The sequence below is a fragment of the Anas acuta genome, chromosome 1 (assembly GCF_963932015.1).
Source record: "Anas acuta chromosome 1, bAnaAcu1.1, whole genome shotgun sequence".
NCBI lineage: Eukaryota > Metazoa > Chordata > Aves > Anseriformes > Anatidae > Anas > Anas acuta.
Genome location: NC_088979.1, coordinates 67,221,090 through 67,245,654, shown reverse-complemented (window position 1 = coordinate 67,245,654; position 24,565 = coordinate 67,221,090). Strand labels below are relative to the sequence as shown.

Here is a 24,565-nt window from a genome sequence, read left to right as displayed (position 1 = left end):
ACCAGCCCTGAGCTCCTCACCACTTCCTCAGCTTCAAGGCTCCCCACCAAAGACAGCTGCCCCAAAAATGAGCTGAACCCTATCGTACCTTTTAAATTCTTTCCCGCAGATAAGAAGTCACTGAAGCTCTTCTCAGCTGGGTCTGACAGCAGCAGAGCTGGCTCAACGCTCCCTAAAGGGGAAAATTCCCCTGCTGCAGTGGTTAAATGCAGGCATTTCTTTCCTTCTGCATCTTACTAAAGCAGCATTTTATTTTCTTCTTAGAGGCTACAGCGCTGCTCTTACAGATGAGATTTCTCCTGCCTAAATATTGGGGAAATGAATGTGTCCACTTTGGACTGACAGTCGGGTGTCATTCTTTCACGTGCATCTGGCCGGCTGTGTGAACAGTAAGATGAAGGCACAGCACAACTCTTCATGGACAAACGAGGATCCGTAACTGCCTTGTTACTGTGTGCAGGGCTGTTAAACGTGTGCAGGGTTGTGTGTGTGCACTGCAAACATGAACAACCACAGCAAAGACGTATTTAACACAGCCCTGAACTTCGGGGATGGATTTGTTTGAGAGACGGCCTCAGATACTGTACCTGCTTCCTTGAAATCTAAAAGCCTTTATGCGGACAAACTACAGCAGAGTCTCCTTATAACATTTTGATCCCATACCCGAGGCTGCACCTTACGCCTGCAAGGACTGCAAAGAGTGGTTACTTTTGCCATACAAAAGGTCTGAGGCAGAATATCACAGGCTTTTGAAAGATGTACCTCGGAGAGCAAGCAAAGCTAGTTTGTGTGTTTCCTGTGTGTTGTGAAAGCAAACATACTCATAACTAATCCAAACAACTTTACCCGGGGATGAAAACCCCCCGTGTACACAAGTGTCATTGTTTTGTAAGACTGCTTATGCTTGCATTCCACATATTCCATTCCCCATCGTTGTATTTTTGCTCCTTTTTGAAACACCAGATATTTCATAAAGGGCTTTAAAAATGCACATGGCACTCGGCATGCTCTGTTCTCGATATTTCCCCTTCATTATTAAAGTGCTCTGTGCATCCGTGTCAGCATACACAGCCAGTTCCTTAACTTCAGACAAAGCAACTCGAAAAGGTTTGGCTATATATTTCTGAAATGCCTTTCTTTTCCAAGCTGCTCTGCGAGGGATTTGTCTTTTGGTTGGATCTTTACCACTGATGTTTCTTTCTTTTTTTTTTTTTTTTACAGAAGAAATTGCTATGTTTGCATCACAGCCTGTTTCACTGCTGGAAAACAGCAACATCAGAAAAAAGCCTGACACAGACTAAAAAACAACTTCTTTGGGAAAAACAAGAGGGCAGCCTTCTTTTCAGCTATAGACAGATATAGGCAGCATTAGAGCAATGGCTTTTTATGGAGAGAGAAATGTTTTTCCAGTCATTTTGAAGCCCAGATTTGCCACACAAGGCATACCAATTTCATTCGCCATTACAGTCGCCTTCCTTCCTTGAGTTCCTTTTCTCTTTTAGAGAGAGTCTGGTTACTGCAGCCCCCCAGTCGCTGATTTTTCTATATCCTAATGTGCACACTCTCACAGGTATTACTTAGGGTTTTGCTATTGTAATAACCCGTTATTGTGTGTTGTTTCTGCCCTTTAGAGGATTTATAGAATACCAGCCCCAAACAGCACAGCCTAGCATTTAAATTCTTACAAAAACCTGTACCTTTAGCTCCAGAAACTTAAAATTTACTCCTCCAGGCAGCAAGGGTGACTGATTTCACATGTCTATTAAAAAAGTCACCTTGCAGCCCCACAGAGGCCAAGCAATCCCCCGTTAGCTCCCCAGATCATGCCGGTGAGAAGACTGCTGCTTCCACCTTTGGTGGCAAGCCAGCCTGCCCCAGCCCTCACAGTGCCTCTGGCACCAGGAGTGCTGAAAAGCCCAAAATTGAACCAAATGAACCAAATTGACACTTGCACAGGGCCAATGCACTGCCCTACAAAGTCATTTTTCCTTCACTGCTCAAGACTCTTGAGCCTCTTGAGTCTCTTCTCCCAAGCACCAAGTGATAAGACAAGAGGAGATGGCTTTAAGTCGTGCCAGGGGAGGATTAGGGTGGGTATTAGGAACAATTTCTTCACTGAAAGAGTTGTGAAGTATTGGAACAGGCTGCCCAGGGAAGTGGTTGAGTCACCATCCCTGGAGGTATTCAAGAAACGTGTAGATGTGGTGCTCAGGGTGTCCTGCTGGACTTGGCAGTGCTCGGTTAAAGGTTGGACCAGGTGATCTTAAGAGGTCTTTTCCAACCTTTATTTTTATGATTCTGTAATTCTAAGATGCCCATTGCAGAAGTAATGCCTAATTCTTCTGGGGTGCTGCTGTGTGAGCCCCCTGTGCCCCCCAAGCTGGTGTTGTGCCCAGGCAGCTGATGTGGTGGCTTGAAACAAGGAGGTGCTCGATCCCATTTCTAAGCAGAAAGGTCTGTAGTGGGTTAGGAAGGACCTCAGGTCCATTTGGAGCAGAGTGTTTTGTGTTTAGAATTAAACTCTGCCTTAGCCCTGGCATGCTGAAATAGCAGGATGCATTGCAAAGCTGTTCAAAGCAAGAGGCTTCTGCCACCCTACAGCACCAGTGGCCTGAGGCCATGCCCTGAGGTCTCCTTTTGGCTTGGTTTTCCCCCACTGCGAAGCTCAGAGCCTGACCCCCAGTGGAGCACAGCGACCGGAGCGGGGCAGCCCTACAGCAGCACAAAGCAACCTCTGTGTCTCCTGCCCACATGCTGAACATCAGACTTGTGACTGGACAGATTCAGCACAGGGAAGAAGTTTCTCCCATATACTGAAAGACCTAAGGGTTTTTTTTCCCCTTTTGGCCACTCTTTGAATGTAAGAACAGAGTTTTTTTTCCTGCTCGAATTGCTTGAACGTACTTTACTGAGCTTGTTTACTGTGTGGTTGCAAAGACCTCAGATTGTGGTGTTGCTTTCTGTCTTTTCTGTTCCCCGCCTGTGGCACACAATATATTAGTCTTCAGAGGACTGATTTTTTTTTCCTCTAACCCAATTATATTTTGGCTTACAATACAGACAACTGGGTGAAATTTAACAATCTGCAGTAGACTTGATCTTGGGGTCTCTTCTGGCTTTAAACTCCGGCGAGCCGCAGGGTAGCTAATTCTTGTTTCTAAACAAGGAGTGAGTAATGGTGAAGATGGGTAAATGAATAAGCAAGGCTCAGAAGAGAAAATGTACAAAGAGCATGCTGAGCATGCCAGGCAGTTAGTAGTATTCCTGCCTCAGTACTATGGTGAGAAAGAAGGTCTACAGATCTGAGTCACTCATCCCACACAGAGCACTGCACTTCATGTGTGCTCCTGCCTTTTGAATTCCCACCAAGCAGCTCCGAATGGGGACGTTGGGTAGCTCGGTGTTTCTGCTTCACAATACTCACCAATGCACCTTATTTTTGTGAGTGTCACTTGGAACATCCTTTAAACAATGCTACAAAATTCAAAATACGAAAAAAAAAAAAAAGAGTTAAAAATACCTGTCTGCTGCTTCTTCCCTGCTGCTGTGATAATCTTTTCACAAAGAGAATCGGGGAGCAACACCACCGAAGGCAGAGCCGTCAGCTCAAGCTCACCAATTTCAAGAGTCACACAACAGGGCTCATTATTTAAGCTAACTTTATAAAGTATCAGGAGGCTTACCAGGCACTTTACAAGAATTTGGCTTTTTCTCCAAGTCTCTGTCTTCATTTCTGGATTCAGGAGCATGAACAGCTTTGTCCTTGCCTGCATTAGCATTTGGAGCAGTGATGTTTTGCAAGACTGGCTTTTTAGGCAGCGGAGGCTTGCTGCTAAGCTGTTCAGAGGACTTTGCTTTGGATTTGATCTTTTCGTTTGAAGAGCCATCAATATTTGTATCAGCTGGTTTTCTGATCTCCGCTTTATCACCTTTTAGAAACGAAGTCAGTCCCTCGTTTTCAAAATTAAACTCTGCGCTGTATCTTTTAATTTCTTTTGATTCTGGTAACCAGTAGTCTCTGTATTTCAAGGACATCGAGGTGGATCTAAGTTTTACTTGAAAAGGACTTTTATCTTCACAGCTTGGCTGATTTGGAGATACCACAGACGAATCCCTTTGCACCGGAACAGCATCGACAGCTGGAGACACGCAGGCAGCTAGCACTGCTGTGCACTGGCCCACGTTCTCAGAGCCAGATTCTGGCAGCAAAGTCTGTTTTTTAGGGCTACATTTTCCCTCCTCCAGATCTGATCCCTTCTGCGAATCTTCGCTCCGCTTCTCATCTTTCAAGGAGGCCTTTGCATTGGCCAGGAAGAACCTGGTGCTTAACGGGTTGTCAGACTCTGAGCTTTCTGGGAAGTGCAGGCTCCTGGTCCTCGGCCTCTCCCGTGCAGAGGAGACGGAAAACTTTCTCAAGGCGTTGAGTTCACTGGCTGCTTTTTCAGCTTTCTTCCCCAAAATTTCCTCTTTGTGGACCAGCGGCTGCCTGCTCTCTTTATCAGAAGCAGCTGCTTCTTGTACAGTCTTTGTTTTCTCTAGAGACCAGGAAGCGTTTGATCCCACCCGGGCTGAAGCAGTGGGATGTGAAACATGGAACGAATCCGTGGGCTGTGCAGAACCTACAAAAAGCTGCCTGCTAGGCTCTGACAACACATCGGCCTCAATCTTTGCCTCTTCATTACAGGACATTTCCGCAGGCATCTGATCATCCCTCTGTGTGTTTTGTTCTGACTCTTCCGAGCAAATATCACTGTTCTTACTAATTGAGATATCTTCTTCAGATGGTGTTTTATTCACCGGAAACACAGAAGGAAGCTCCTCACTTTCTTGCTGGGCTGACACATCACTACTCACATCCCCAGACAAGAGAACCGCTGGTCCTGGGGAATCTTCTTGCTCTTCTACTTCTCTGTCTGGGCCAGAACAGGGAGAAGTGACGGAGCCTCTGCCTTCTAACAGCAGTGGGGCCTCAGACTTCTCGCATGTTGTTTCCAGTGTTGGTTGGCAGCCCTCTGGTTTATTCTCTGGTAGCAGAGCTTCCTGTACAACAGCAGGCTCAGAAGTGGGCTGAGTCATCTCTGGTCTCAAAGCAGGGGGAAGGTCCTCAGGCACTCTGGGTTTCTGCCAGGAAGCCGCATCCTGCGCTGCAGCTGTGCCGCATGGCAGTTCCTGATCGCTGGGTTTGAATACGGCATCTGGCAAGTCTGTCTGCACCTCCTTTTCATCATCCTCTTCTTCTTCTGGGGTGCAGCTCAAATCAGTCAGGGATTCAGACTGGGTCCTCTGCAAGAAACAGATTCAGAAAGCCCCCATCACCATGTACAGATTCACATTTTTTTCTTTATCGTGGCATTCACAACCAAGATCTTACAGAGGAAGGCAAAACTTGCCGCCAGTGCTGAGCATACTTTTCTTAACCTACCTCCTGGATGCTTTTTTTATCTCCGCAGATCCTGGAATAACACATTTCACCAGCATAAAAGCCATCAGTGACACTTCCTTCTGCACAACTAGCGCTTTCATGCCCTTATAGATGGGAAGTTCATCACAACAATGACCACTGGACTGTCCTTGGCACTTGATTCCCCAGAGCATACTGGATATGTTGTGCTGCTCCTCAGCAAAAAGCAGCACTCGAAAGAGAAAATCTGTCCCTTTGTGTTTTGCTACTCCATAATAGCATTAAAAATAAAACAACCCATTCTTCCTAAAGCATGACTCTGAAGAGGGAAGGGTGCATGGAAGGAAAAGCAGAAAACTAAGAAGTCCATCAGGCTCTGACACACCATGCCAGCTAAATATCTACCCTTACTTGGCAGCCTTCTGCCTAATTGCACTGCGATACAGCACAATCTCACCTCCTTTGTGTACAATTCTTCTTCTTCTTTCAAGAATTGCACTATCTGATAAAAGTTTATATATGCATAGGTAGCTACCCGTGAGGTCTGGAGATTAAACTTCAGGTAAGGACTGGCTAAACACACAGGATTATTAGAAAGCATGTTATTAAATCACTGAATATGCATTTTTTCATATGGTGCCTGTACGAGCTCACTGAGTCACTGTAGGCTGCTAGGTAATATGGATTCTGAATGTGGGCCCCAGTCCTAAGAACACGAAGCTTGCATTCTGAAGATGCTTTTAGGATTCTCCCAATTTCTTGCTTTGCAAGTGCAATTGCAAAAACAAAGCTGCAATGCCAGCTGCATATCCGGTGAGGGCCCAGGAACGTAAAAGAAGGTACTGGCAAGCCAGAAGCAAAGTGCACAGGCAGAGTTGTGCGAGAAAATATTAAAAACTGCATTTTCTAAAGGTGGAAGCTCTCTTTATGGAAAAGCAGGAGGGCTCAATCATCTGGTAGTTTGTAGGCAGATTGGACAAAGCAATTGTATTTCAGTAATAAAATGACAATGGGAGAAGAGGTTTGATCAGACAGTTATTGCTTTATATGCTTTTCTAAATAATTGGCCTCATCATTGTGTTGCTCACAGCAGTGCTCTACCAAGCCCAAAGATCACTCAGAGATTTTGAAAAATACAGAATAGCAGCTAAGTAATATTTAAGGACAGAGGGAATAATATTCCTTTTGTTAAGCAAGCCAATTTAACAGCTTTAATGTATTGGAAACATTGAAAGAAACCACAAACAATAAAGTGTAAATACTGTAAAGAAGAGCTGTAAGCTTTAATTCTAAAAAGTGGAGAGAAAGAAGAAAAATGAAGCTATGCCCTTCCCAAGATACAGCAAAGAACCAGAAAAATGGTGCTTTATAATGATGGTTTAAAAAACAACAACAGTTGCAGTTACATGCTGTTGTGTTTTTTTTCTGTGGAGACTTCTTGTAAATCTCTGTAGTGTATGTAAAGGCTGACAAATTTTGGGGGCAGGGAGAAGTTCTAATGTACAGAACTTGGCTCCAACTAATAGGTCACAACTTATTATTTCTGTCATTTCTGAAAATATAAGCCCTGTTACATTTGGGGATTTAAACCAGCTCCTCCATCAGCAGTCTCTCAGTGACTGAAGATTTCACAGCATCTTTCAGACCAGGAAAAGTAAACAAGTTGAATGTAACGCCTTCTAAACATTTTTTTAACTAAGAAATCAAGCAGTCAGCCCCAATTTCTGGATCACAGACAAAATACTAAACTGTGCTGCACGGTTAATTTAAGAAGAAATTGTGACACAAACTGCTGCATTAAGAGAGCTGACAAGTGATCTGATAATATTTAGTCTGTTGCTACTGTCTGCTCCAGAAACACTCATCAAGTAACAGCTATTAACAACCAGGAAGATGTCCATGCCACAATCTGACTTTTCCTGTTATATCTGAGCCTGAAATACAAAGTCCAGCAAGAACTTCCTAGTTTTGTGTCAATGGTGACATGGCTTATTTTCACAATTACCTGAGAAAATCTTCTCATTCTACTGGACCTCTGGTTCCGGGGTTTTATTAAAAGCTTGTGTTTAGCAGCAGAATTATCCAAGCACGAGGACAGCTCGGGTGGAGTGTCAAAGTCAGCTGCAGGTGAAACGTTAACATCACGTGTCTGGGGAGCTCCAGTTTTAGCACTTCCACGCCTAGGGAGCAGCTGACCATCCGCAGAGCGAGGTCTAGAAGGAGGACCCAGTGTAACCTAAAAAATGAAATAAACCCCCAAGCAGACAATCAAACAAAGAAACCAAGATACGAATATAACAATTCTACAAAGAAGGGGCCATGTTTATTGCCATTTTAAGGTTGCTTCTTTTTCTTTCTGACGCCCTTTTAAAATACAGTGCGTTTCCTATTGTTGTACGTGGAACATTGGCATTAGCAATTCTGCATTTTTAGCTGCTTGAGTATCATGGTATTACTGCCCAGTGGGGAAGAGCAGGCCACATTTAACTAGAAGATATAAAGCACAGAAATGCACGGTCAACACATTTTAGAAGACAGATTTATGAAGAGCACTCAGCTACAGAACCTAAAGGGCCAGTTTCCTTTCTGGGTCTCTCCTCCAGCATCCCTGCCCGCTAGGCTCCTACCCACAGTTTTGCTGGGCTGGAACATCTCTACCTTCCTGTACTGCATCAGGTCCCTTCCAACTCCACAACACCTTCCTCAAACAGAATCAAACATCAATGGCATTGATACTAATGTCAGCTTGCATTTTCACCTCAAGTACTTACATCTGTAAAATAAGCAGGGATTTTACCTGAGGTGTAATATTTCATTTATAGACTACTCTAGGGAAGGAATTGATGGACAATTCCTACTAGTGGCCTGGAACTTCCAACCTGAACGCTCCAAAGGGTGCAGTACTTTCACGCAGCTGGAGTTGAGCCTGCCTGAGTGCTTCACCAAAAACTGACAGAAAAAGGAGGCTGAAAAAATTATGAAAAATGACTCTAAAGAGGGTTCTTCCTTTCGTTCTGCTTCAGTTTGTGCAAACAGGCAAAACGATATTTCTAACCTATTTGTCATAACATTAACATAACCTCTGACACCTCTTGGTAAGTCTCCCTTTGTAGGCTTGAAATTCCAGCTCATTTCATCAGAAAAGGTCTCCTCCCTCATCACACTTGGTTCTGGAAGGCTCGGCAAGTGTTTTTTTATTGAAGGGGAAAAAGGGAGAGCAGCATTGTGGTGATTTTATTTAGGGAGGGGGAAAAGCATCAGCATTTTCTGCCAGTGTATTCTGCAGCTAAAAGACAACCTGTAGTACAGCTTGGGCTTGCTACAGCTTCCTCAACGGTCAGGGGAAAACTCCCATTGATTTAGGGGATGCTGGATCCACAGCTTCCGATCATGCTTTCTATTACCAAAAAAAAGCACCTCAGCCATGCTGAATAATGGATGCTCTCATTAATTTCCACTCTGCGATATCTGCAGTGTAGCACTGGAACATGACTAATGTGCAACAAATGATACTTGGCTGCATCACACGTTAGTACCTCGCAGTGAATACATTGACATTTCAGCTCCATGACAAAGACACAGCACATGTTCTCTTTCAAGGCATGTCATTATTTGCCTGCCTTTTTTTTTATTTTTTTTTTTTGGCTACCGCTTTTCCTCGACAACTTGCATGTCTTCTCCTTGGCAGTGCTCGGCGTTGGCCATTACACTGGAAAACTGAGAATCTGCTTTGCTACTCCTCTTCTGTTTCAGCAGCCCGAGTGAACGCCGGCTCTGAGCCGGCTGCAAAAGCCGCCTCTCTCAGGAAGCCTGGCTCTGGCCAAGCCTGACAGAGAAGAGGGGGCTAGAAGACCCCCAAAACCTCATGCTCACATGGCTCAGCTGTCCTTCATCTGGTAGCACAAGGTGAGGAACAGCGAAGAGCTCCATCCCAAAAGGGATGGGGTCGGTGTGATCTTTCTCCCTTCTCCGAGCCAGGAAGGCTTCTAAGACACAACAGGGTGTCACTGCCACCCAAAACCTCAGCGTTACGTTGGGCAGAGCTCCTCACCTCTGCGAGCCGGTCTCCTCCTCTGCCTTGCAGGAGCAGGGCTAACTGAAGCTCATCTCTCCCAGACTGGGACGAGGAGGGCGCTGAGCTAAGTGATGGGGCATGTGGAAAAAGCTGAGCAACCGCAGCGTCACCGCAGCGCCTCGGGAGTCAGCGAGTGAGTCAGAGAGTGATGTTAATGGAGCCACGGGGAGACATAAATCCTCCCTCAGCCAACATGCATCTGGGCTGGACAATATATTTACAGGCTGCCTGCACCGGCTTTCAAGAAATACCTTCTTCACATGTTCCTTTTTTTTTTTCCTTTGAAAATATTGGCGTTTTGCTGCGTATAAGCAGTTTTTCAAACAGTTTCATGTGGAATCGAACGAGCGAGGCCAGAAATCTTTGCTGAGCCCTGTTGCAGCTGGCCTTAAAATACATTTTTGCATAATTACCAAGGAATAGTCAGCTCAGGACTAGCTTTTCTATTTCCCTTCCGCAATTCCCTTCCATCCCTCCTATTTCTAGCAAACACTTTCCCCTTTACCCCCTGTGTTGTTTCTACCATGTCTCCAGCTGCGGACATCTAAAAGGGACTCTTTAGAGCCTTTCAAAACAGCTCTTTAATCAGTCAGAACATCTGACTGCTGATTGAAGAAAGCCATCTATTTGCTTGTACTCAAGTCCTGAAAACATCCCTTCAGCAGAATTCACAGCTCGCGCCGGCTCACGTGGCCAGAATCTGGCTGAAGACTGAACCTCGCTCTCCTAAGCAGCAATGTTGGCCACTGTCACCAGGAGAACTGCTTCTGCATCAGTATGAGCTGATTTTGCGTTTAAAGCAAGGGTCTGGGCAGGTTTCAGAGGATCTAGGTATTGTTCATGGCCCCTCCGTGAGCCTTCTCCCTTATCCTATGCATGTAACCTAACCAACCTTCACTGCAATTTCCCATCTTTAAAAAAAGGGATACAATTTTGATGTCAAAATCTGGTTAATTGTTTCTGGAGATTAAATCATGTCTGTGAATTTCGCTAAAGGATACGAGCTATTTTAGAGGGCATAATTATAGTTAACGGGAGCTTACTTGGCGTCAGAATAATGTTGATAAATAATCATAACTTTACATTAGGAGGACGAGCATTATAAAGGCAAAACAGACAGACATGCAACTACACACATTCAAGGCTGCTTTCGTAGCAGGCAGACAACAAAGTAATATTTATGCCTCGCGTTTCATTAAAGGACTAACGTACATAATTGCTTGGCCCTTAATACATTTGGCAGAAGTTACCTGTTCTTCTTCTTCACTGCCTGTTCCAGCTAAACTCAAAGAGCTAAGGTGCTTGTGAGAGTCAGAGAACTGTGGGATGGAATGAGGAAGAGATTCAGTCAGAGACGACACATGAGATGGATACACCAGCAGAAACCATCTACGCAAAGTGCACACAGATGCTGACAATGTAAGTTGTTCTTATCTTTAGTCTTAAGGATTAGCAAGGATACTACAAACATAAAGTATAAGACATGCAGATAAAGAATGAAATTTTGTACAACAAAACTATCATTTAAAAAGAAAAAAAAACAGTTTCAAATTCTTTTATGTTTCTTTTTCCCGAGACAGACTAGAAAAACATTAAGAGAACTCTCTTATCAGCACATTCAAGGGAGCATACAGATTTTACAGACTATTTTTTATGCCTTGCAGCTCTCTGTAGTCCCTAAAAAAAATGAGCATCCCCATGCATGCAAAGAAACACACTCTCTCTTTCCCAGTTCTGCATTTTCTGGAATTATATTTATACTTCAACAGGAACAGAGATTGTTTACACAGATAGATAGCATTTTTCCACCTCAAGTAAGGTATTTCTGAATTGTTCAGAGGTAAAGCAGTGATACAAACTACAAACCAAGTAATTTATTCTGCCTCCCACACATAGGTAAAACAAGCAATTAAACACTGATTTTTGTCAACACCAGAACTACTCACTCTTGTTGTTGTGCCTGAACTTAGGACTTCATGGAGCAAAGACATTTCTGGAGGGCTCCTGGGTAACCCATCGTCTTCAGAACTGGTCCCAGCATCCTCTGTCCGCTTTGCATGAAATCCAAATGGCGGCGGAGGTCCCAGCTTCATGGTAGGCTGGAGCTTCATCTTTAGCACAGTGCAATGTACATTAGCGTGTGATAATGAGGGAGGTTTCCCCAGTCCATTTTTTAGTTCAGATCAATTAGTTACTTTTATTTTAGCTTCGCAGTTGAATGACCCAGAACACAGGACACCTCACGTTAGAGGTTCTGTTAGGGGGCCACACAACCTATCCATTTTCCAAATACCTTTTAAGTAGAACCAAGGTAAGATACTGCTGTCTAATTAATAAAAGCAACACTTGATGGAAGCTGCAGACAGATATTACTTGCTGATCAAATACTCAACTACAAATATCATCAAAAAATCAAGCCTGGGAAGACATTCCACCTCTTGCATTTAAAAACAATATGTTGTGTAAATTACCTGTAGGGCTCTAATCCGATCAGAAACATTTTCTTGAGAAAACACTCTTACTGGCCTTGCAGGCTCTTGCCCGGTCTCAGGGATGAAAATGCTGTCGTGCGACAAAGCTCTGCTTCCCATAACGCCCTTGTGGCTCCTAGAACAACACAACAAACAAGCAAATGCACACAGGTTTCTTTTGCCAGTCCTGTTATTCTGAACTCTGGTGGTATTTTGGGGTGGAAGATAGATGTGTAAAGCACACATCACACCTGAGACTCTAAACTTCTCCATGAATGCAATATATTGTCACTGAGGCGAATCTACATAGCACAAAACCAACCCAACTATGCAAGTGTCAGTATCTGTCGTGTTGGCAAACCAAATCAAGGTTGGAGAGGGTTTAGCCCCAGCAACTGAGCTGTGAAAAATAAATAGTACCTTTCACTATGTAAGCATAGTAGAACATTTACTGCGTATCCCTGCTATCCAGGTAATTAACAAAAATGTTGCAGGGGATACAGGTCTCACCTAGGACCATTTACATAAAATCCTTGTGAGGTCCTGTGCCCTATGCCAAGGTCCTTGGGATTTTCCCTGAGGAGCCTGGGGACACATTTTTTCACGGACACTTCGTTGGCTGGCGATAGGAAGCAGAAGAAAGCTTCTCTCTTATTGCGATTCCTACCTTTGATGCTTGCAGCATGTAAGGTCTTTTGAAAATGTTACGTGTGGGGAATGAAAACCTCGTTTCCTCACGGGAACAGTAGGGAGGCACATGGACAGACAGCTAGCTACTAGGAGGTCTCTTGTGCTGATTTTCCTCTGCTTAGCTCATAGCACAGCTGAGCAGGGACCAGAAATGTGTGCACAAGACATTTCTTCTAGGACTCCTTTCTTTTATTTTTATTTTTTTAAAATGGGAAATGGCAAACCAGAATACATGACTGCTCGGATTCAAGTAACTACCAAATTAATTGAACAGACTGTCTATAAAAAGAAATAGCAATGCGTATTTTTGGATCTTAGATACTCTCTTAGAGACATTCAGAAACAAAAACAAACATGGCAAAAAGTAACATTTTCCTTGTAATAGCTGCTATAAATATGTTTGATAACACAATTGCAGGAAAAAGTTAATCTGTATGACTGCTGCAGAAGGAAGGAAAGCCTGCTGCTTCAGCTTAATGCATTAGACATTAGAACACTTTATCTACATGAAAATGTGATCTCTGCAAAGCATCCAAGGTCAGAGATCTCTACCAATTTGCAGGGAAAGTGCCAGTCAGGGCTGGGATGGCTGCTTAATGCACCGACATCTTACAATGGCTGAACAGCAGCCAGCTAAGCAGTGTTGTTACACGTGCACATTTAGCCCTGCGTGCTACCTTTGCTTTCTCTTTCTAGTAGACACGTACCCCTTGGACGTGTAGCGGAGGTTTCCTAAACATCTCAGATTATGAGTGCTCTATTTAATTTTCTTTCCTTTCAAGGTATTTTCTTGTCTTTGTTTACTTAAACAAATGTGAAGAAACAATGATTTTACAACCCTGCGAGTCATGGCAAGGGAACACAGCTGAGCCAGCCAAACATTGTACCCACTCGGTCATGACCTTGTTGAGTAGCGCATGAGGGATAAAAAATTTCACCACTCCTCCTCTTAAAAATATGTTGTTGAACAAAAATGCTATCGCCCACTGCTAGACCTGATGCTGCCAGCCCGGAACTCCTGGGGCTTCAAGCTGGACTAACACAACTCTTGCCAACGCTACAGAGATTTGTGAGTAATTTGTGAGATTTGTAATTTCTTTCAGTTGTTTGGCGCTGCCTAGTGGCTGTATCGTGCAGCGTCGTTCCAAGTGGACGGGATGGGTTCGCCTTTCTAGTCCCTCTGCACAGCAGCAGCTCTTGGCTGCACTTCACCCAGGAGCGCAGGTCCACCTGTCCATCCAGGAACACCTTTGGACTTTGTACCGTGTTTCTCACGGTTACTTCTTGGACGAAAACTAATGGATAGCATTTTTGGGAATGCCTGCATGAAGACAGGATGTTCAGAGGCATCCAGATCTGCAGACTGGGATTCACCTCATCTAACCGCAAACACTACATTGGACTTGGTCACCCCAGGCTCCCACTTACACTTGGTGAGGAGAAACAGGCAGTTCTAGAGCATGGGTCATCAGAGTGATGACCAGGCATCTTTTTAACAACCCATAAGAGATGCATCTTAGGGGCATAAGACAACTCTGATCAAATTTAAACTGAGCACCTCATTCCATTTTTGAAGATGAGAACTACACTGTTTAGAAATGATAACCCAAGGTTTACTTATGCTTAAACAATAGCTTTTTTAGTTACTAGTTATTAGTTATTTCTGCATCCCATCCACTTGTGATTTGCCTTGCGTCAGGCATTTTAATTTGTGCTTTCCTTAAAAAGGCAACTGTTTGAGAGTGCTGCCTTTCTAAACAAAAGGAGTATGCAATTCAGGGTATCTTTAATCTATAAACATCATAGCAGCTCTGTATTTGTTTACCAGCCACAGTCCAAAGACTTACTCAACTTCATCTTCTGAATAATAACTAACATGCGCGTTGTGTGAGGCTGCCACATCACTTGTTGACTGGAATAGCTTCAGACTGCTGCTCCCAGAAGACGTTTCTTTCCTTTTCTTTTTACCAAAAAACTTTTTGAAAGATTTGAACTTCGATTTTTTCTTTCCTAAGTGAAGAAAAATAAAGAAGATGCAACCAGCAGCATTTGCAAGCTTTTGGAACAATAACACGTCCCAGATCATTTCTTCATAAGTGGATTTTTTCATGGAAGAGGCAACACAGTCCGCTCTTGCATTAATATCTTTCAAGGCTATACTGATAGCATGAAATTACTATTATCCTGGAGAATGGATTGCAATGTTTATGACACAAAAATAACCTACAGTGTAGGATCTTTCCTAATAGAGTTTCTACTTGCCTCTTGAGATAATTAGACTATGAAGAAAAACTTTGGTATTAACAGCCTGGGATATGGAGAAGAAATTACAACTCAGAAACACACTGCCTTTGTTCAGCAAGCTAAACAGTGATGATAAGGACAATGCTGTTACCAAAACCAATTTAAATGTAGAAATAGCTTACTTAGGTGGAATGTGCAGTGTCGGGAGGCTAATGCTTTTATAATGTCAGTTTTATAATACATCCCAGAATGTTTTGAATGCTAATTATGAGTCTCAATGGATGATAAAGTATTAAAATAGAAATCAAGCAGTAATCTTGAAAGGTAATGTTAGTCTGCTCAATGAGGAAAGACCTAAATTAGGATCAGTTCCAAGATCCATGAAGAAAAGTACTTAAAATGAAATCAGGGTTTTGCACATCCCAACAACTTATGCCCGTTCCGTATATGATGGGATGACAGCACTGGAAAGCATCCCTGTTTCTGTTTCAGTTATTGACAGATCTTATTGGGTAAAAAAGTAGTTTTTAAAAGATGCTACAAAAATTTTACTTTAAGCCTCTAGAAATGTCAAAGCTGCAACAGGTCTTGGAGACAGAATGAAAGAAATGGAGAATGCATTCTTTAAATAAACAGATTCACTTCTGTGGCAGAGATAAGGTACTAAAGCTCAAGAAGCTACAGCACTTTTCATTCACCAAGGAAGGGAGCAATTCTACCTGAACTGTCTTCTCCATATCCTTCGGTCTCTCGCACCTTCGGGTCCATTATCCTTGAGGAACTCATGTGACTTTCACTAAAGGAGATAGAAATAGTGTCCGTCATATCAATGAGATAACAATACTTCAACATATGCACACAAGTAAGGTACTAAAATATAAAGATATAAAAATGTAACGTATATAAATACATAAGCAATATATGTCTAAATACATGTATTATATTTACAAATACATAAACAACATGAAAATATTCCACAGGATGAAGCTTCTTAGGCTACAGTATAATAGTTTCACAGCTATTTCCACTTAATAAGGTGATGGCACATCACAGTTCAGTTAATCAGCTCGCCTCTCCTTACTGAAAACTGAGTGTAATGAAGTTCTTGAATGCTTCTGAAAGTGTGCATCAGAAGTTTGCTTCTCCAAGTTTCCCTCTCTTCTCCTATTCAGGACCACAGACAATGTCTTTATGATAATCACAGCATTTGGGTACCACATCTCAGTAACCTTTGTAAGGAACTGCATGCATTTTTTTGTTTATATTTAACTTGAAGTATTCTACAGATTCTAGTGTTTCTTCTTTTTTAAACCCTTTGTGAAAAGGTATAACCATTCTATTTACTCCTTTGTTCATGCAGAAAAAAATATACAAGTACAAATAAAACAATAAATTTTCTTCTTTGCTTTTTTGAAGCAAAATAAAATTAAGATTAAAAAATACATCCAAAATTGTACATGCCCCAAGCCTGAGAGCAGGGTATCTGTAATTTAAACTGCATTTTCAGCGCAGTAGTCAGTTTGTGCTCTCTTTTCTCCATCTGGAAAACCATGATTTCATGGTTCAGTCAGAATAAAGTCATGGATGCCATTCACTGGAGGGTGACCTAAATACCGTAGAGGACCTCTTGGGGTTGTGCTGGTGACAGATGCTCACACCAGAACCTAGACCAGAGCACAAGTACACCACGGCTATTTTGATCCCCTGAAATAAGAGCAGGCTTAAGTAACGAGGCTCATAAATTCAAAGAGTGAGTGAAATGGAAATGAAACATTTATTACTCAGTGTGTCCTCCTAAAAAGTGTCCTGGGCCTGGACACTGAGAGAAGACCCATCCTCTCCATTGTAGGCAGCTGTATCTCAGCTATAGTTTATATAGTTTATAGTTTTAAAGGAAAGTCCCCAGGCTGGATCCGGGGCTGGCAACCTGGCTGCCTCCTCCCAGGCCGGTGCTGGTTCATCGACGGAGCGCGGTGCCGGCGGCGCGGGAGGCCGTGAGCCCTCACCACAGTTGCTATGTTGTGGAAACACACGGCTTGTGAGCTGGCTGGTGAGGTGTGGCAGGGCGCCCGTGACTGAGCCTCAAGGATCTGGGAGGAGTTTTATGGCCGCCGTTACCAAGGAGAGGCCTGCTTGATGCCACGACACGAAAGGGCGTCCTCTTCTTCTTCAGCCGGCGGAGGGGAGCTACGCAGCTCACAGAGGGACGTGGGCAGGGTGGGATGCTGGTGGCCAGGCTTTTGGAAGTACACTCGGAAGCCATCATTTTGGCCAACCTTGGTTTTAAGTAAATACTTGAGCAGAAACTTCAGTGTTTTGCTGAGTTACGGTTTCCACCGAAGCCATGAGGCGACGCGGTGCGCCGTCAGACCGCTCTGCGAGGAGGGGGCTGTCCGGCTCAGTGTCCCACCAAACCCAGCATTAGGCAATTACAATTAGGCAATTACATTGATTTCTGCCTTAAAACGGATGGTGTTATTTTTACTGATGTGGGGGGAAGTTGCTTTTCCCTCCCAACTCTTCCTCTGTGGCACACTGTTAGAGAAACGCTGTTTTTCACCTGTTTACCACCCAGCATGAAAGAAAATCCTATTTTTTTTTCCCAAATGCATGAACTTGGAGAGCTCTTCTTGTCTATATCTCCCCTTCTTTTCCTTCAGCATAAATTATTTTAACAGTCCATCGAGGCAGGTTTTCAATCTCTCACACTTTTTCCTCAGCGTCCATAACAAACCCTCATGCACCAGAGGAAAGACTCAGTTAAAATACGGTACTTGTGAGAGGAAAAAAAACACCAAGAGACCAAAGGTCCACCTCAGTATGACCATACCTGCCTGCCACCTCCCTGACATAAGGAGATTTGATTGTTTAATGTTATCTTCTTCAAAGCTTCACTTGAGACCTATGACGCCTGTTACATCTGTGACTTGATAGTTGTGCTGACACTGCCTACACGCCTCGGATCAGCACCCACGTGCACGGCTGATGGAGGGGAGCAGGACGGCCCAGCCTGCTCACCTCCAGTTTCCTCAAGGACCTGCAGGACTCCAAGGGCTAACTTCAATCATACCCTGCTCTGAAGACTCAGTGGAGCTCACATCCTACAGGAGCTGTCTGCTTTCCTTCTCCTCTCTTAGCAAGGGCGAGATTTACCACGCTACTGGCAGCTGCACTTTTTCTCTTTTTTTGTTTCCGTTCAGGTTTCATGTATGGGTCTTTTCACAGTGGGATATCAGAGATACCTGGTTTGTCAACTTATTACAAGATTTATCAGGCCAAAATGTCTGATGACAAACTGCTAAGTGTTACCCAAACCTATAATAGTATATTTTCTGTATGGGACTTTTCCCAGCAGAGACTGTTTTTCCATTTTCCTCCTTTCTTCCCATGGCCTTTTAATATGAGCTACGAGAGAGTAAACACAGCTGAGAATATGTGAGTGCAGGGAAAGAGGGAATATGGCCACACAATGGGTGCTCATTCCCTTCCTTACCCCTCCCAAATGTCAATGCACTCAGAAGTGAGTATTAAAAAAGCTGAACCAAATGGCAGCAATTTGCACCTTTTATTCCAGTGCTGTTCAAGAACATTTGCTCGCCAGTAGGCAAAGAAACATCAGCAAGTAAAGTGATTTTAAACATATGAATTTAGGGAAATCATTCACACGAGAGGAAGACCTGCCCTCTCCTCTCTGCAATACCATGATATGCACTGAAATGATATGCACTGGTTTTACACAGCATTGTGGATTTAGCCACAGCAGCAAAGCTTCCATACCTCTGGAGATGCTCCACATCTCTGGCACATGGGATTGACCAAGGCACCATGCGGATGCTCTCCCAGATCACAATCTGTATCCACGAAGCACAAAAAACCCTGCTGTTCAACATGCCTCACTGCTCAGACTCCTTCCTGCTCATACAGACCCCAACATCACCCCACTTCAAGTTCCTAAACCACAGTCTGTGCTCCCAGCTGGTAAAGCTTGAACCTACCCCAAAGTAAATCTCTCAGAGCATACCTAATTATAAAATCTTCTCCAGAAGTCATCCATCATCTTGAGTTCATTATTAAGAGAAACCTCTTCTCCCTGCCCTGGTCCCCTCCTTCTGCAAGAGGAGGTGTGGGAAGCGCAGAGCAGTGCTGCACCTGAGCCAGCACTGGGCACACAGCCCAGGTGCCAGCAGCATCCACGTGAGCGAGGTACAGTTCTCTGGAAATCCCATTTGTTCATATAAACGCATCCAAGAAGCACGCAGAAAGGGATGTGAGAAGTTGATAACAACTGCAAATCATTTCCCCATTTCCAAAGCCGTGCACTTCCCTGCTCCAGACCTCTCTTGATGCCAAAGGAGCACAAATTTCACTTCTCATTTAGCCTCTGACTTTTAAATCAAATGCACAGCTGCACTTGAAAACATGCTTACATATGCACGGTCATCCCAGGAGCTTTGTCAGGAGTCCCAGGCACTGTCACTGTGACCAAAAGGCCACCTTCACTTTCCACTGCATGCCAGCACCTATAACAGCATCTGCATGTATTCCAGCTCCATTCCCATCCTCTTTGAATGGGTGATGCCCTAAAAATAATTTACCCAGAGCAGACCTGTGTGTTTGTTTTGAGAAAACCACATTTCCCTTTGTTATACCCAGACAACATACCAAAGACAAACTTTACAGAATCACAGACTCATAGAATCATTCAGGTTGGAAAAGACCTCTAAGATCATCCAGTCCAACCTTTATGCCAAACCAAGAAGACCAAGCAGCCTGTCAGTTTTTATATAAATGAATGTTTTTTATATGAGTGAGGGTGCTGTTAGCACCTCGTTTTTTTATGGATGCCCATAGGGACGGCATCTTCAACAATTCATTTATTTAATCTGCACTGTTGGTCAATGAAAGGCTCAGTGAAGAGGGCTGACATTTCTTCCAGCTCCTGCTACCCTTGCAGCATGCTCTCATGTTACCCGAAAGTCTGCATAGTTCCCGGGCACTCGTTCCTTCCCCTAGCAGTCCAAACTCATCTCTGGTGCATTTGTATTTGTTTCCACAGACCGCGCAGATCCTCTGCAAGCCTTCTGCTGTGCCCCATGCCAGCAGCACATTCCTTTCTCTATTACAAACACAGCATTTCCAAGGAACAGGGGAAAAAATCTGCTCTCTCTACCTGTTTATTTTTCGAGAATTGATAGACCTCCCTTCCCCTGTATTTTCTGCATGAAAGCAGGAGGCTAGAAGACAAATAGCACATACAATAAACTTTCCTCCCAAGCAGCTAGTGAAGAGCAAGCTTTTTGGTTGCTCTTTTTTTTAGAAAAGCGTGCTGCATTGAGATACACAAACCTGTGAGGTCAGAAGGAAGGAGGTCACCGCGATCGCCCAGGACTTTTTCCTGGTACAGGGAACAGACTATGCCCCGGAAAGGTGATGAGAGCTCCTCGTCCCTAGCACAGCTCAGTAACTGAGGGGTAAACACCTTGTCAAAAGTCACGTTGTGCTCATGGGAAAAGCCTTAGCTTATACGCTTTCTTTAAACAAAAAACAGCAAACGCAAATCAAACATCCACATAAAATAATTAAGAACAGGAAAAAAAAAGTTTACATTGGCAAGAGAATGGAACAAACTCATGTGAAATGCATTATTGCTATGTAAAAGCACCTCCTTTCTTCCTTTCAATGGAAGGCTCATATTTTTTGTGATTTAACAGACAGCCCGGGAGAGCTGTTCCACCACCGTGGAAAGCGTTATTAAAAGAACACTTGGAGTAATAAAAGCACATTGACTCTCCTTCTTCTCTCTCAGCCTACCGGGATAATAGAAGTGTAGCTGTTCTGCACAAAGACCCAAGACCTCCCCCAGCTGGCTCCCTACTAGAGATCCTCTGCTGTATTTAAGAGCACAAACAGTTCAGCAAACTAGTGGAGTTTGGGGCTTGGAGCAGCCGTTCCAGCGATGGCAGCACAGTCTCTATGCTGAACTTCAATAGGATCAAGCGCGCACGCTTTGGCTAATGATGTTCTGAAGGAGCTCATCCTTTTTGTACAGTAGCGGGCTAACATCGCTGAGAGTCAAGGGTCAGAAAAGCATTAAAAATTCACCCTGCCTCTCCTTGAACAGCAATAGAAAAGAAAGCAAAATGTCTTGCTTTAGTTAGAACAAAATTACGTTTGATTCTACACGCCACAATCGCAATTATTCTTCAATTCAGCACCGGGAACATTCCTGAAGCTATTTCACAAAAATAATTACACAAGGTCGTTTGGTATTCAGAGGGAGCACAGAAATCAACGTCGTTCTGAGGTCTCCGTGGGTTTAGACTCAGCGAAACGTAACAGGGCTTTCATTGATCCCCCCGTGCTTTTTGGAGCCGTACCTACAATAAATCGTCCCCATACATACACGCACACACACTGTGTGGCAGAGAAAGAAAGAGCCTGGCCAGGAAGCACAGCGAGCCCCGAGGAACTGCAGGCTCTTACACCTGCAGCCCCATCAATTAGGCTAATGTAAGCAGGCTCTTGTGGAGTGCGGAGGTTAATGGGAGCTTGGGATGCGGAGAGGCTTTAGTACTAACCAAAATGAGATCCTTATGCAGCTTTCTCTGCTATTCAGAGCACAACTCCAAGCGGGCCAAGCTGCCCAGACAATGAAGTCAATTGCAACTGCGAACATTGGATCTGAACGTGGCCCCGTTTTTGTCCCTTCGGAGCCCATCTATAATGCCTTGCCTGTTTACCCTCGGCTACATAACTGTGAGGTAGTCAGCAGCTTTATTCCAACGCTCCTGTCGTCTCCTCAGAAGTTAAGGACGAGTCTTTTCACCTGAAGGCAGAACACAGCAATATCCCAGATATATATGCAATGAAAAATAGAGCATGGTTTGGCCGAACACGGGTAAAAGTGCAGGAAACAAAGAGACCAGGACGCGCTGTACGGGGTTCCTCCAGCATTCCTGTGCTGGAGGGATGAAATAAGCACCGTGATCCTCTATGCACCGTGTGCTGAATGGAGTTAATATTAAATATTTACAGTAAAGGACAAAAAGAAGGTAGGGAATGTGGGGAGAATGAATTAAATATCCCAAGGGAATCCTGAGCCCCTCCAGGCAGAGACACGCCAGCCCACTGTCCGAGATGAGCCAGCCACAAGCAGCCTGACCCCCGGGAGTGCTGCAGAAAGGTCCCATCAGGGTCCCCAGTCCTCAGCGACCCCCGGTGCTGCTTCGGGGCAGCCCGGCCGCGGCCGTGCTCTCACCTGGAGTCCCCTCGGATGCAGCGGTAGAAAGCAGCCATGCCTAGAGGCCACCGAGCTGTCCCTCTGTCCCTCTCTGAGGTCATCCTAGCAGCAAGGAGCAGCGGGGAGGGCAACGGGAGGCGGTGGGGAAGGGCAGCATCCTGCCCTGCTTCGCCCCTCTGCCGGGCCCTGGCTGCGGGCTGAGAGGCCGGTGCCTTCCCCAAGGTCCACGCGGGGCTGTCCGAGAGGGACGGCCACGCTCAGCGCAGGCTCAATCCTCCAAAATTTCCCCGGGCGATGGTGCTCACATATTTCCGTGATAACCGCTACCTGGTAAACACATTCCACATTCCTCTGCCACTGAACCCCACCGGCCCCTCGCCTGCCTGCTGCACGAGGCTCCCTCCGAAGAGGTGCAGGAGGCAGGCTGATAGATGGCAACGAGCTCCTCCAGCATCTTTTGACTCCTCCTCATTTAGCCCTGCTCGGCTGATGCGAACGTTGAATTCCTTTGGTGGGGCTTAACAGGTTTTATTGCTACCTAGTGGAAGTCCAGAGCTGTCTCTATCCACAAGTCCCTGGATGTGCCCGATTGTCCAGGACCAGTGCCAGGGAGCACGTGTGCAGGACACTCAGAGGAATACACCCAAAAATGTTAAATGCAGGACAAAGCCAGGAGACTGTAGGAAGTATGGGGAAGGATGGCACTGAAGAGCACCACCCGGGTGTTCACAGGGAGGTGCTCTGCCTTCCCATCCCCACTGCCCTACCCCTGCGCCAAGGGAGACCCAAGGGCTACACAGGGACCTGAAAATGGTGCTTGCAACAGGCAAAAACCCCAAACCAACCCAAAAATTTGGGAACTTGTCCCGTTTGTCTCTTTGGGCTCCTTTCCTTGAATACTTCACAAACATTTCACTTCAACACCGAACGCCTGATGGGATGCAAGTTATTAATTGATGACTACGACAAGATTCTTATGGTTAATTTAACATGTGCAGGCACTTAACTAACGACTGTTGGGAAATATTTGTCATTAATTCAGAAATTTCCTGCCTGCAATTTGGCAGATATCATGTAAGTGAGCTGCAGAAATCCAGCATGGCATTGAGAGCTCTCATCCACCACCAACACACGTGACTGTACGACACTTGAGCTTTGCCTGAAACGAGCACAACAAAATGTGCTGCGGCTTTTATAAATTAAATTGGCATTGGCATTCGGGTGCCAGAAAATCTGATTTCAGAGGATGCTTTTCCAGAGGAATGGGAGCAGTGAAGCACAGGAGCTCCCTATGGGGAGTGGAAGGGACCCCATTTGGAAAGATTGTGTCTTAAGCATGTGAGTCATAAATAGCTTTGTCCACAAGGGTTCCTCAGCGCCGTGTTTCTGCAGGACCCGTGGCTATCAGATGCGTTCTCCTGTCAGTCCCTTTCCCCTGCAGGGCCTCCATGAGTCCTCTCACCTCTTCCGCTTCTCTCATGGGGTAGTTTCCAGAGGAACAGCAATGTTTTGGTGCCCTTAAATCCCTGAGCTCTGTGTAGGTGTGTCAGGATAAACCCTGGGAACGTACTACCAGAGGGGACTTCCCGAGCATTCAGTCCCCTATTAGTGCTGACAAACACTTCACATAACCCTTTCACAGGCCAATGAAAGCCTATTTTGAAAACAATTCCATTTTTCCCCATTCCTTTGACTGAAATGCTCTTCTGGGAGCTTCTTAGAAATGTCCTGACTAAACAGCCAGCCTATAGCTATTTTATTTTTATTTTTTGGTGCCAACACTACCCTTTTCTTGAGGCAGCTTTTGTCTCTTGTCAGCAGTATTTAGAGAAGATGGTCATGTCTTCATCATCATGCATTTCCTATCAAGAAATACCATCCATTGCAAGGTCTATGTCCCAATAATCTTCCCAGGCTTGGCTCTTCCACATCTCCGGGCACCCAGATTTGCGATGCCGGCTGCTGACACCAGCCTACAGGGCCCGTTCCAGATTTTTGTTAAACCCCTAAGCGCTGGCACATGCTCCCTTGGCTGGACTCTCAAGTGCCTGGCCATCTGCACATCCGCAGAGGGCCTCCAGTGTAGGTGTAGCAGGGAAATATTTAGCCTTTTCCATCCAGCTGGCAAATTCACTAGCTCAAGCTTGACGAGGAAAATCTGACCCTGCTTGCTTAGGGGCCTCCTTCCTTTTAACATTTATTTTTTTCAGACATTTTAGAAGTACTTGAGTCAGGGAATGAGGTCTCTAGCAGAGTTCCCAGCTCTGACAGAAGACTGTTACTGAGAGGACACCACAGCTTTTGCTTTGTGAACAAAAGCAAGCAGGCAGCGCCGGACAGCTTAACCTCTCGGGCCCCACGCTATCCTCTGAGGATGCTGCTTTACTAAAACAGCCAGATCAAAGTGACTGCAGAGGTTTCTGCTGTTAACCGTCTCCTGAAAG

At 44.7% G+C, this 24,565-nt stretch overlaps 1 protein-coding gene across 8 annotated transcripts in view; it reads right to left on the bottom strand.

Moving 5' to 3' along the window:
- CRACDL (CRACD like) overlaps nt 1–24,565 on the bottom strand; it is a 52,954-nt gene that overhangs the window by 10,354 nt on the left and 18,035 nt on the right. For 6 of the 8 annotated variants that reach the window (XM_068680854.1, XM_068680830.1, XM_068680812.1 and 3 more), the window contains 7 exons: nt 15,601–15,677; nt 14,485–14,647; nt 11,948–12,083; nt 11,423–11,587; nt 10,727–10,795; nt 7,407–7,637; nt 3,684–5,283 (listed from right to left, as the gene is read on the bottom strand). In XM_068680854.1, coding sequence (XP_068536955.1) covers nt 3,684–5,283; nt 7,407–7,637; nt 10,727–10,795; nt 11,423–11,587; nt 11,948–12,083; nt 14,485–14,647; nt 15,601–15,667 — 2,431 coding nt within the window. In that variant the 5' untranslated portion in view covers nt 15,668–15,677. Of the gene's footprint in view, nt 1–3,683; nt 5,284–7,406; nt 7,638–10,726; nt 10,796–11,422; nt 11,588–11,947; nt 12,084–14,484; nt 14,648–15,600; nt 15,678–20,227; nt 22,849–24,565 lie in introns of those variants that run through there. The other 2 variants (XM_068680850.1, XM_068680863.1) reach the window with 2 other exon arrangements.